Below are 13,272 nucleotides of genomic sequence, written 5' to 3' on the forward strand. Positions count from 1 at the left end.
AAGCCTCCCACCAGACCAGACCAGAAATTTAGAAAATATAAAATTCCAAATCCCTGCCATGAATCGATCAATAAGACCACTGCGCCAAGGCAGGCTATCAGTTGACTAGACTTTCTACTGCAAACTTGATGGTAAACTTGATTGTGTATGGCCAGCGTAACTTTCAGGGTTGTGTGCTTTAAATATCAGCTGCTTTAACGGTGAAAGAAAACATCAAACAAACTTGATCAAACCCTTCTCATTTTGAGAGGTCACCCATTTTCAGTAGTGAGCCGGCAATGTGTTATTGATGATGATGATTTTTGTTATCATTTGGTCCATTAGAGGTTCTTTTGAAGGTGTGTAGTAGATAGCATATATGCCACATTGCAGGAATGGGGCAAGGAGTCTGGTTTAGAGGATGGGGAGGACGCAGGCGAGAGCGTGGAAGGAGTGTGGACGTCGCCGCGTGCTCTGCGCTTCGGGCGCGCGGCGCTGGGAGCGGCGCACGCGCGCGCCGTCACCATCACCAACCGCGCCAACACTACCCTGCATCTAGCCTCCGTAGCTGGCACCACACCTGACTTCCATGCCTCGTTCTTTGAATCCAAGGTATTCTCAGGTCCAGTCTTTTTTCTGAGAAGTGAGCTGCGAGAGATCGCGGAGGTACAATACAGATAAACAGATAAAAATGACAGAAAGTTTATCATTGCAGCTCATTCAAAAATTTTTTTTTTTTTAATTTATGGACTAGCTCTTGGCTGCAATCAGACCTGGGTGGCAAGTGATGATGCAGCCCAAGACGGAGCACTCTTGCCTAGAAGATGCCTATTCACTCTTGTCTTGAAGGTACCCATATTATAATTGGAGGGGAAAACTGATGCTGGAAGGCTGTTCCAAATCTCAGCGGTTCGAATTAGAAATGAGGAGGCAAATCGCTTTGGATACGTATATCCATGGAATTTCGACTACGAATTACTACTACTACTATAATACTATACATTTTAATTTCTATTTCTTTTTATTAATAGACTGCCTACTTTTTGAATACCTATCAATAGTTTAATTTTACAAGTGAGTAAACAAAAGTCTGGTAATGGATAATTTATTGATATCAACCTCAAACTAAAGCAAGGACGTTTTGTTAATAAAATATGTAACCCAGATTAGATTATTTAGTAATTGCAAAATTGTAAGGTCACCTGTAATGTTTTTGTGGCAGCTCAATACAATTCTGACTTATTTCATTTAATTTTGTTTTCGGCATTGCAAATATTATTTATTAGATTTATTTTATAAAGATACTAGCTGATGCCCGCGACTTCGTCCGCGTGGAATTACGTTTTGTAGAAATCCCACGGGAACTCTTTGTTTTTCCGGGATAAAAGTAGCCTATGTCACTCTCCAGGTCTTTATCTATACCCATGCAAAAAATCACGTCAATCTGTTGCACCGGTGAGACGTGATTGAAGGACAAACCAACAAACAAATACACTTTCGCATTTATAATAAGGGTACTGATTAAGTTGAGATGTGTAGTTATTATGCAACCATGTTAGGTGTGCGGTAATGAGGCTTGGTAGGGCGACGCTTGTGTTATCACTTATCACGCGTTATCGCGTGACGCTACTGTTCACAGCTTGATACTGACCACTGACCACATGACGCGGGAGATAGCGGCAGCTGCGAGATTTGACCTCACAGGCTTTATTAAGTGCTCTTATTCATTCAAAATCCTCTTATAGAAAGGGCCTTTAGATATCCACAATTCTTTGGGCATATTCTATAAGAATAAATCGAGCCTCAATAGCTCAACCGGTATATGAGTGGACTGAAAACCGAAAGGTCAACGGTTCAAACCCCGCCCGTTGCACTATTGTCGTACCTACTCCTAGCACAAGCTTGACGCTTAGTTGGAGAGGAAAGGGGAATATTAGTCATTTAATATGGCTAATATTCTTAAAAAAAAAAAAAAAAGGTCCTTTTGTAAAAATGCCTTTCATTTCTAAACATCTATGATTGATTATAAAATTATAGGGCCACACCCTATAATTTTACAATGGCCATGAGGTCTCATCAGGGCTTTGCAAATATTATAGATATTTATTAATTTAGATAGTTATTTAAATGCAGGTATTTTATGTGCGGTAATGAGACTTGGTCGGGCGTCGCGCGTGTCTTACTTATCACGCGTTATCGCGTGACGCTACTGTTCACAGCATGATACTGACCACATGATGCGAGAGATAGCGGCAGCCGCGAGCTTTGACCTCACAGGCCTTATTAAGTACTATTATTCATTCAGAGTCCTCTTATAGAAAGGGCAGGGTCCCTAAGCTAGGTCACAGAATGCAAATAGAAATAGTACTATACGTGCTAACTGCTAGGTATCCACAAGTTCTTTGAGAATATTCTAAGAATAAAATATAAAAGGTTCTTTTGTTAAGATATTACATTTATTATTTACATTTAACTACATATTGGGGCCGATTCTCTAGTACACAATCTCTAAACTAAACTAAATTAACAGGTCTAAATCTAGTGCTTTCCTTTTCCGCAAGCAACATTATGAAAGGGATAGTAATAGATTTAGACGTGATATTTTAGTTTAGTTTAGAGATTGTGTACAAAGGAATTAGCCACAATGTGGCTAATTCCGTTGTACACAATCTCTAAACTAAACTAAAATGATACGTCTAAATCTATAGCTATCCCTTTCATAATGTTGCTTGCAGAAAAGGATAGACTAAATTTAGACCTGTTAATTTAGTTTAGGTTTAGATATTGTGTACAAGAGAATTGGCCCCATTATAGCTTATGCCCCGCCACTTCGTCCGCGTGGACTGCACAAATTCCAAACTCCTGTTGTACATCTTTAGGGATTGAATTTTACAAATCCTTTCTTAGCGGATGTCTACGTCATAATAACTCTGAATGCCTTTCAGCCCGATCCGTCAGTCAGATAATCCGTTGATAAATCAGTCAGTTACCTTTTCCTTTTATAGATTTAGGTAGGTATATAAATGACCGCCCCATCGTGACCACGACTAATGCAACTGAGTCTAAATACCGATAATTCAAAATCATCAAATTAATCGTATGTACCCATTATCTAAATATATAAAAGGAAAAGGTGACTGACTGACTGACTGACTGACTGACTGACTGACTGATCTATCAACGCACAGCTCAAACGACTGGACGGATCGGGCTGAAATTTGGTATGCAGATATATATTACGACGTAGACATCCGCTAAGAAAGAATTTTTGAAAATTCAACCCCTAAGGGGGTTTAATAGGGGTTTGAAATTTGTGTAGTCCACGCGGACGAAGTCGCGGGCATAAGCTAGTTTACATTATAATATAGTACTTGAAACCTGTGAAAACTTGACCAGCATACAAAACCCTTCTCACTCTGAGAGGAGACCCGTGTTCTGTAGTGAGCTGACGATTGGTTGATCATGATGATGATACTTAAAAGAATCCAAGTAACTATGAAGGTACATACCAATAATGGTATGTGTTGCGTAATGCAGCTCAACAGGGATCGAGTAGTTTTTTGTTCGGGCTGTCTCGTTGTCGCTCAAACCAGTTCCGGGCGCGCGCCGGCTGGCAGCGGGAAGTGGGTCAAAGTTACCAAAAGAAAGGATTACAATTAAAAGAAATAACCGGTACTAGTACGACAGTTGCTAATGCACATACAAAGCTACTGCAAGTCCCCTGTAGACATTACTTGCTTATAGATACCCTAGCTTATGCTCGCGACTTCGTCCGCGTAGACTACATGAATTTCAAACCCCCATTTAACCCAGTTAGGGGTGGGATTTCGAATAATCCTTTCTTAGGGGATACAAACATACATAAATCTTCCTTTTGGCTTTGCCGTAGTCGGGTAAAAACATCTCAGCAGGGCTTGTGACTTTAATCCGTAGAACTGCGCAATTCTCCACGTTGCAACTTCAGCGTGGCATACGTGTTTTACGATCACAACCGAATTAGATTAGCACTACTTTGTACAATATTGAAACATCTTCTATAATATAAAAATGAATCACTAAATGTGTTGCTCATCGCAAATCTCGAGAACATCTGAACCGATTTCGCTAATTCTTTTTTTATAATATTCCTTGGAGTACGAGGATGGTTCTAACGGAGAAAAAAATTTAAAAGAATTAAATTGACTGTTAGGCGGAACGAAGTTCGCCAGGGCAGCTAGTTTTTTTTATAAATTTTATAGTGTTTTACCTACACTTCAAGGAAATTTCTAAATAATTTTAAATACCTATCAAAAATTGTGGACTGGCAGGAATCGAACCCGTGTCTCCTGGGATCGTGCCCGATCTATATGGCGCGCGCGCCGAAATATAGTAAAAAAAGCAAATATGTCATTTATCGTTCAAAGTGCTGCATTGTGATATGGGCCTTTGAAAGTAGTTTTGATAACTGCAAAAGTGTCGCTACTAGATGGTATAAACAGTCGCTTCAGTACTTAGACATACATACATACATACATACATACATATCACAAATTTCGTCACTGGCAGCAAGTGTGCCGTAGCTTAGTGGTCAGAGCGTTGGGCGTGATCCCAGGAGACGCGGGTTCGATTCCTCCCGGTCCGCAATTTTTGATATGTAATTAAAATTATTTAGAAATTTCCTTGAAGTGTAGGTAAAACACTATAAAATTTATAAAAAAACTAGCTGCCCTGGCGAACTTCGTTTCGCCTAACAGTCAATTTAATTTTTTTAAATTTTTTTCTCCGTTAGAACCATCCTCGTACTCCAAGGAATATTATAAAAATAGAATTAGCGAAATCGGTTCAGATGTTCTCGAGATTTGCGATGAGCAACACATTTAGTGATTCATTTTTATATTATAGAAGATGTTTCAATATTGTACAAAGTAGTGCTAATCTAATTCGGTTGTGATCGTAAAACACGTATGCCACGCTGAAGTTGCAACGTGGAGAATTGCGCAGTTCTACGGATTAAAGTATTGAAACATACTGTTCATGCTATTGTTTAGTAGTTTGTTGTATTTAGTTATAAGTAAATGCTCAAGGTATTTGATTACTCTTGTAAAGCGAGGTTTAGACTAGCAAGAACTTCTTGCAAGTTATTCCGCACGTACTTGCAGAATTGTTTACACTACGAGCAATATTGTACATTTACAAACTCAAACTCAAATTATTTATTCAGAATTGATAAAATTTTACGCTTCCTGATTGTCATAAATTTTTATTTTTAAGATGATATGATATAGTGGTGATAATTAATACGTACTTAAAACTAAAGCTACGAGGGTTCCAAACGCGCCCAGGTCTGAGAACATACATTTGTGACTTTCGGCAAGTCCAGCAAGTTACAAAACTTGCGGAAGTGATTGTTTACACGGTAGAAATAGCTTGCGGAAGTCAACTTCTGCAAGTTTTGTTGCTAATCTAAACCTCGCTTAACACCAAGTAACCTCCTTATCGTTTAAGGTAAAGGCAATGCGTGATACCGGCCTTGCATTGCCCCTACTTGTAAAGATGACACATTAAGAGTCAGCGCCCACTGTCGGCACGGCACGGAACGGCGGAGAGAAGAAAAATTTGGATTAGAAATAATATGATGGGGTATCATATGAAAGGGCTTTACATTCTAAAACAGATTTTTATTTATTTTTATGCATACTTAATAGTTTTTGATTTATCGTGCAAAATGTCGTGCAAATGTGCAAATACGACTGTAGTACGGAACCCTCGGTGCGCGAGTCTGACTCGCACTTGCCCGTTTTTATGTGCTTGTTCGGCACAACAATTTGTAATCGTTTACATAATAAAAGCCGTAGGTCTAGGCCAATACTTACTGTAGGTAATTGAAGTTATCTATTGATGTCAGCTGTTTATTGTAGGCATGGTATCGCTGCAAATAAATGTATTCAATCACTTTACAGTACTGGTATTAAGATAACCATTTAACTGGTAATATTGCTGCTGTTGTAAATAACTTCTGAATTGTCGTTATGTTTTTACGAGCTGATGCCCGCGACTTCGTACGCGTGGATTTAGATTTTAAAAATCCCGTGGGAACTCTTTAATTTTCCGGGATAAAAAGTAGCCTATGTCATTCTCCAGGTCTTAAGCTATACCCATGCAAAAAATCACGTCGATCCGTTGCTCCATTGCGACGTGATTGAAGGACAAACCAACAAACAAACACACTTTCGCATTTATAATAGGGGTAGTGATTTTTATGAGATGTGACACCCTCAATCTCCGATGTTTAAGGTGTGTTTGGGGGGTTAGAAATTAAAATTGCAACCATGTTCTAGTTTCGTATGAAAACATAAACACATTTCAGTAAAGAATATGAAGCTGTGTAAGTGACGATATCAAAACCTTTTTTCACACTGCGTCCAGTTTTTAGCAGGAACCTGTTTTCTGCAGGATCCCGTTTGATGGCGAATGTGTTTGCATGCTAGCGTTCACACAAGCATCCCGCATGCGGGATGCTCGCTAGTTCACAATCAAACGGGATCCTGCAGAAAACGGGATCCTGCAAAAAACTGGACGCAGTGTGAAAGGGCTGTTAGAAAGCTGGAATGGAATATGGAAGAGTGAAGAAAGAAGAATAAAGAGCGGCGCGGGCGCGGGAAAAGTTCGTATTTTGACTTGGTTTGGAGGGAGTCAAGCTCGAACTTTTCCTGCGTCGCCGCACGCTCGCATACCGCACCGCAACCGCACCGCGCCGAATCCGCACCTCAGCGACTGCCGAAGATTTACTGAAGACTCCGTGTAAACGTCCATAAGTACATCTTGCATACTTATGCAGGGTGCACTTAAAGACTTACTTTATTAAAAATATCTGTACACAGACACACTTTATTACTACGACTGATATTAGAGTTTTATCATTAGTTTGTGGTGTTTGATGTAACAATATGTATTGGCCATTGGGGGCCAGGAACTTTGCATTGCTACTACCAGGGTTATGTATATATATACCTTGTAAATTTTTATCAAATAAAAATTTATTATTATTAACTTTAAGTAAAGAGTCAAAACTCATGGCAGTTGTGGCCATAAACCAATCATGATTTTGGCACAGTATCTCTGAGTCAGTAGTCCAACGCCTTTGGTCTCGTGGTAGATGACGACCACAACGACGCGCTTATATGGACCTAACTATACGTAGGCAGCTGTTTGGGTCGCTCCTTCGTCCCGCACTTACCGCACGATTGCTCCGTCTAAACGGCTTTGGATGTATATTTTTTGTTGGAACATAGAAAAGGTTGTGGTCCATGTGCACAGAAGCTGCCGCCGCAGGGCAACACGACGTTCAACGTGGTCTACCTCGGACGACACGAGGGCCCGGTGGCCGCGCACCTTTACATACACACCTCGCTCGGCGTGCACAAATACCCGGTACGTCCTACTTAGTAAAGGTTGTGGTCCACGTGGCATCAAAAGTGCAATAAAAATGTATTTAAATTTTGCCTTTCAAATTTCGCAAAAACGCTGCCCGCCATCTTTTTAGGTTCATGAGCTCGACTTTACACGGATTGGTAACAAACGATGTTTTCCTAGTGACATACATTACTATTTCATTCCATGTGACGTCACAGTCGGAATTAACATGGCGGCTACGGTATCATGCATTTTGGATATTTGTAGGACAGATAAAAAAAGTGAATTATAAAATTTATTATATAATTTTGTAAACCGAAATCAACATTTTTCGATTGCTTATTGCTGATACTATAATTGTTTATTCATTTTTAGATTTTTTCTCGCTAGGTATAAAATACCGTATTCGATGCGTAAGCAACCAACATATTACACCAGGGTCATGTAAACTGTTATATGTCACACAGGTGTCGGCGGTGGGTGTGGCGAGTCAGTACGGCGTGTGGCCGCTAGTAGGGCTGCGCGTGCCGCTCAACGCCAGCGTGGAGCCCGAGCTCACGCTGTACAATCCCACCGACACCACTATACAAGGTATAAACTCTCGACCTAATAACTCGTGCCAATAAAAAAAACAAATTGAAACGAAGCGACGCTAAACATTCCATCTCACTTACACTATACATACACAGGTATAGTGTGTCAGAGAGAGGAAATGAACGCTGCCATTTTGCCTCGTGAATTGCAAGACAAACTATAGTACGCGACAGATCGAAATGGCAATCGGGGAGGGAACGCCCCGCACACCCGTACAGTCCCCGCGCTAACCCGTTGCGGCGAGCGCAGGTGACGTGCGGCGTCCCTCCGCCCCCATTTCCATTTCGACCTGTCGCGGACTATAGATAACGCCCGAGCCTGCGTCCGCGTAACTTTTATATTTTAAATCCCGTAGGGACTCTGACTTCCGGGACAAAAAGTAATTTATGTCCTTAGTCGGGATGCAAGCTGTCTCTGTACCAAATTTCGTCAAAATCGATTAAACAGATGGGCCGTATAAAACCAAACAGACAGACAGACAGGCACACTTTCGCATTCATAATATTAAGTATGTATTGTTTGGTTTCCAAGTGAGCGAGGTGTACTCCACGGGCGCGTGGCTCGGCTTGCGCCTGCCGGCGGGCGGCGAGCGCGCGCCCCGCGCCGCGTGGGCCGTGCCGCCGCGCACCACGCGCACGCTCGTGCGTCTGCGCGTCGCGCCGCACGAGCAGCCCACGCAGCAGCCACTCACCGCCTATGTGAGGTATGTGTTTGACGAACCTGCTCTATCTTATGTGCTCCTAATACCACCTACCGGAATTGCAATTAGGTTTCGTTCAGATAGACCGGCTCGGAAAGCATCAGAGAGCGTTTTTAGGGTTCCGTACCTGAAGTGTTGAAGACCCTATTACTAAGACTCCGCTGTCCGTCTGTCTGTGTGTCAGCGGGCTGTATCAGGTGAACCATAGAGACCTGAACTTTTCACAGACTGTGTAGTAGGTGTATTGCCGTTATAACAACAAATACTAAAAATTTCCAAATTGCCGCCATGAAAATTAAAAAAAATTAAAATGTGTTATTTAGTGTGTGACAGTTACAAGTTTCGTAAGTGTAGTGAATTGTATACAGTAGTTCTGTGCGTGGTGGCAGGGTGAAGGCCAACATCCCGGGCGGCGGGCTGCTGGTGGCGGTGGAGGCGCGCGCGGCGCCGCCGGGCGAGTACGCGCGCCCGCCCCACGTGCGTCTCAGCGCGCGCGGCGCACACGACCCCGCCTACACGGTGAGAAGACGTTTAGAGTGCTCTCGAGCGTGAGAGCATGCTATTGCAACGGACGTATTTAAGAGCTAGATCGTAAATCAACGTCGCGAATTATTTTAATTTTTTGCACCTTCATTATTATTTTTAACAAACTAAACACATTTCAAATTATTATTAAGTAAATTGGATGTTAGTGATATATCCATCCAATACTAATATTATAAATGCGAAAGTGTGTCTGTTTGTCTGCCTTTCACGACCCATCAGTTCAACCGATTATTATGATATTTGGGACAAAGATAGCTTGCTTTTTGAGAAAGGAAATACGCTACTTCTTATCGCAGAAAAATCCCACGGGATTTTTTAAAACATAAATCCGCGCGGATCTCTAGTGATTCCATAAGTATAGCGCATAACTGAGTAGGCTACTGTGGTAGTGAAGCGGTGCGAGAGGGTGACAGTTGTCACAAGTTGACGAATCTCTGAGCTCTCGCGTCACGTCATCACACCCCTCCCGCACGGAACTACTCATTTATGCGTTATGCCTGTACCCGTAGTATAAGATTTTACGTCTCACCAAACGTTGCTAGAATTCGAGAATCGAAACAAAATAACATCAAAGTAAAATGGACCTAAAGAGCCTTGAATTGAAGTCAAAAATTCAATGCCACTGATTTTAATTTCGCAAGGTTTCCGCTTGGAGGGCTGGCTGTAGATGTGTAGACAAACCTGAGGTTTAAAACAAGGCGTATAAGATCCAGTTTACTATAACGCGGAAGTGTTTCGACTCTGGAATTCTAGCAACTTTGGACCCAAACGTTTGGTGAGACGTAAAATCTTACACTATGGGTACAGTAGTTGTTTGTACAATACGTAAATGGCATTTCATGATGTGGGCTGTATTGTCAGGTGGAGCTGGAGCTGGCCAACAGCGGCAGCTCGGACGTGTCGCTAGAGGGCGCCGTGAGCGGCGCGGGCTGTTGGCGCGACGCGCCGCTCGAGCCCTGCGCAGCGCCCGCTGCCGCACGCGCTAATGGTAATTACTAATTAACGCACTTACAGAACACATGCACGCACAAAACGCACGCAAGACATCGATCGCCATTCTAGCAACTTGAGACCCACTTGAAGTGAGCTTATACTGATGCCCGTGATTCACATGCTAGTTACTTGCACAAAAACATGTCAATTACAAGGAAGAAGGATGCTACTCGCATGTGTATCGAGGATCTGCCAGTAGCTCACGTGCCAGTACAAGGCATACCATTAGATCGCAAGGCGTTTGATTTTTCCAAGGAAAGTGGGACAGGGGACTCGCATGCCAGCTACAAGCACGCGAAACACGTGTTTGCTAGTCGATCGCACCTCAACCTCCACCAAAATCTTTTGAAATTTTTTTTAGTGTCTTTTGCGTCTATTCCTTGCCATAAAAAGATTCTGCACTAATATAATCGCGAGTTATATTGTAACACTATTAATCACTTCATAATTAATATTCATTTTGTGATCTTCACTTCGCACGTCACTGGCACAGTAGTCAGTACGCAGCCTTTTACAAGTTACAAGCATGTGTATCACGCACTGACATTCTGCTAGTACCTGGCATGCTAGCTTACCAGTACCTAGCATGCCATTAACTGGCATTTGTATTACGGGCATAACACTTAATAACTTTAGCGTTTAAACTACCGTGAGTGATTTCCATTATCTAAATATATAAAAGGAAAGGGTGACTGACTGACTGACTGACTGATTGATCTATCAACGCACAGCTCAAACTACTGGACGGATCGGGCTGAAATTTGGCATGTAGATAGCTATTATGACGTAGGCATCCGCTAAGAAAGGATTTTTGAAAATTCAACCCCGAAGGGGGTGAAATAGGGGTTTGAAATTTGTGAAGTCCACGCGGACGAAGTCGCGAGCATAAGCTAGTAATTAATATCTGTCCCGGCTGTACTCACGTGATTAGTCGACGTTAGGCCTGACTCCCTTGAAAAAGGACCCCGGATGGGTTTGAAACTAGTCGGGCCAACGTCGACTAATCATGTGAGTACAGCCGGGACAGATATCCATACTTAATATTATAAATGCGAAAGTGTGTCTGTCTGTCTGCCAGCCTTTTACGGCCCATGCGTTCAACCGATTTTGACGAAATTTGGTACAGATATAGCTTGCATCCCGGGGAAGGACACAGACCACTTTTTATTCCAGAAAATCAGGGATTTTTAAAAAAACCAATTCTACGCGGACGAAGTCGCGGGCATCAGCTAGTTATTTACAACTTAATAACTTGTTGGCAGGCGGCGCGGCAGTGGGCGCGCATCTGTCGCTGCTGCGCTCGCAGCTGGCGCCGCATCAGGACTTCATCAAAGTCGCACAGTTGACGCTCAATTGTAAGTTAATCAATGATTCTTGGTTTTACGCATCTCATTGGCTAGGCAGTACGTTTTGTTGCCCCTATGAGTGAGTGAGACAAAATAATCAATTCAAAGGGAAACAGATTCTTTTCAAAAAGAATTGATTAGGTATATTAGCTGGACAGCCCGTTTTGTTGCTCATCATCATCATCATGATCAACCGATCACCGGATCACTACGGAGCTCGGGTCTCCACTCAGAGTGAGAAGGGTTTTGGCCATAGTCTATCACGCTGGCCATGTGCGGATTGGCAGACTTCACACAACATTACTTAAAAACGCACATAACTCCGAAAAGTTAGAGGTGCGGGCCCGGGAAACCAAAACCTCCGATTGGAAGGCGGACATCCTAACCACTAGGCCACCACAGCTCTTTTTCTTGTAAAACAATAAAAGATCAGACCCGAAATTCATTGGCTGAACGTTTTGTTCTTACACATACGATCGTTAGTTTTTTGAGGCCATTTCAATTTGGCGATCTCACAGCACTCAACTGAACAGCACAAATATATAGGCTCCTACGAGTGAGCGGGACAGAATATAGCTTCGTGGATATCTCACGGTTTTGTTTCTCAAACAGTTGCAGAGTTGTGGGCGCAGGCGCCTGCATCTAGTGTAGTGAACGGCGTGGGTGACAGCAACAGTAGCGACAGCAGAGAGGAGGAGGGGGAGGCGTGGTGCGCGGGCTGCGTGCGCCTCGGCCGTGCGCACGTGCCCTACAGCGTACGCTTGCTCCCCGGCGCGCTTCGGTTTACCCCGCCGCACTTAGAGTAAGTGTCCACAAGTTATATGTCGAATGTTAAAGTATCAGATTCGAATAGTCGAGGTATGAGACGGGGGATGCCCCGCACACCCGCACGTCTCCCGCGCTGTCCCACACTGGGTTAATGCGGGGCGTCCCCACCTCAATTGCTATCTCGACCTGTCGTGTACTATAGTTTGTACAATAAACACATGTTTGGGAAATAATGCTATACATTATGGTCTTGTCCCAGCATAGTGACGATGGGTGCGGACGCGACGCAAGAGCGCGAGTTGCGTGCACACAACCAGTTCGGACGGTCGCTCACACTGCGAGCCATCGACTTTCCCGACGACGTCGCGCAGTACTTCAATGTAAGTTCGATACTAAGTGTCTGGCAATGCATGACGTAATTTCTAATACTATTCTGATTAAAATAAATTAGACTATATACATGGACGTCTTTGTTATCTCCCAAAGCCACCATGATCCTATAGCTGATCGTTCCGCCCTGTATCGGGGACAATACGCAGAGAAACTTTCAGCTTTTATAAAATAACTAAGGTATGGTACGCGCTGAACTAACATACAGTCATAAAATGTCTGTCACCGCTTCACTTATTATTTCAGACTTCCAAAATTAGTCGTAAAATCCTAATTAAATTGATGATTTTTGATTTTGCGTTATACAGATGGTGCTGCACACTCCGCTGACACTCCACGCGGGTACATCAGCGGCCATCGCACACTTGCGTCTGCGCGACCCGGCGCTGCCCGTAGATTTGTCGATAGACGCACAGATCACTGTACACACGGACTTGTCTCAGTACAAAGTGCCGCTGAGGCTGTACAGCGGGAAGATATTGTTTGTACGTATATTTTGACTCTGTTTTTACAAGCCTACCGTTTTGCTTTAGTTTTGGTTTACTTTAACCGCGCGTTAGGGCA

General features: G+C 43.0%; 1 protein-coding gene across 3 annotated transcripts in view; it reads left to right on the top strand.

Annotated features, from left to right (window-relative positions):
- Tmem131 (Transmembrane protein 131) overlaps positions 1-13,272 on the top strand; it is a 28,177-nt gene that overhangs the window by 1,400 nt on the left and 13,505 nt on the right. For 2 of the 3 annotated variants that reach the window (XM_069506127.1, XM_069506128.1), the window contains exons 3-12: positions 373-591; positions 7,276-7,389; positions 7,839-7,962; positions 8,497-8,668; positions 9,034-9,184; positions 10,073-10,199; positions 11,467-11,559; positions 12,163-12,352; positions 12,578-12,698; positions 13,017-13,193. In XM_069506127.1, the coding sequence (XP_069362228.1) occupies positions 373-591; positions 7,276-7,389; positions 7,839-7,962; positions 8,497-8,668; positions 9,034-9,184; positions 10,073-10,199; positions 11,467-11,559; positions 12,163-12,352; positions 12,578-12,698; positions 13,017-13,193 (1,488 nt within the window). The remainder of the gene's footprint in view (positions 1-372; positions 592-7,275; positions 7,390-7,838; positions 7,963-8,496; positions 8,669-9,033; positions 9,185-10,072; positions 10,200-11,466; positions 11,560-12,162; positions 12,353-12,577; positions 12,699-13,016; positions 13,194-13,272) is intronic. The other variant, XM_034980386.2, reaches the window with a different exon arrangement.

The sequence above is a fragment of the Maniola hyperantus genome, chromosome 22 (assembly GCF_902806685.2).
Source record: "Maniola hyperantus chromosome 22, iAphHyp1.2, whole genome shotgun sequence".
NCBI classification, from domain to species: Eukaryota; Metazoa; Arthropoda; class Insecta; order Lepidoptera; family Nymphalidae; genus Maniola; species Maniola hyperantus.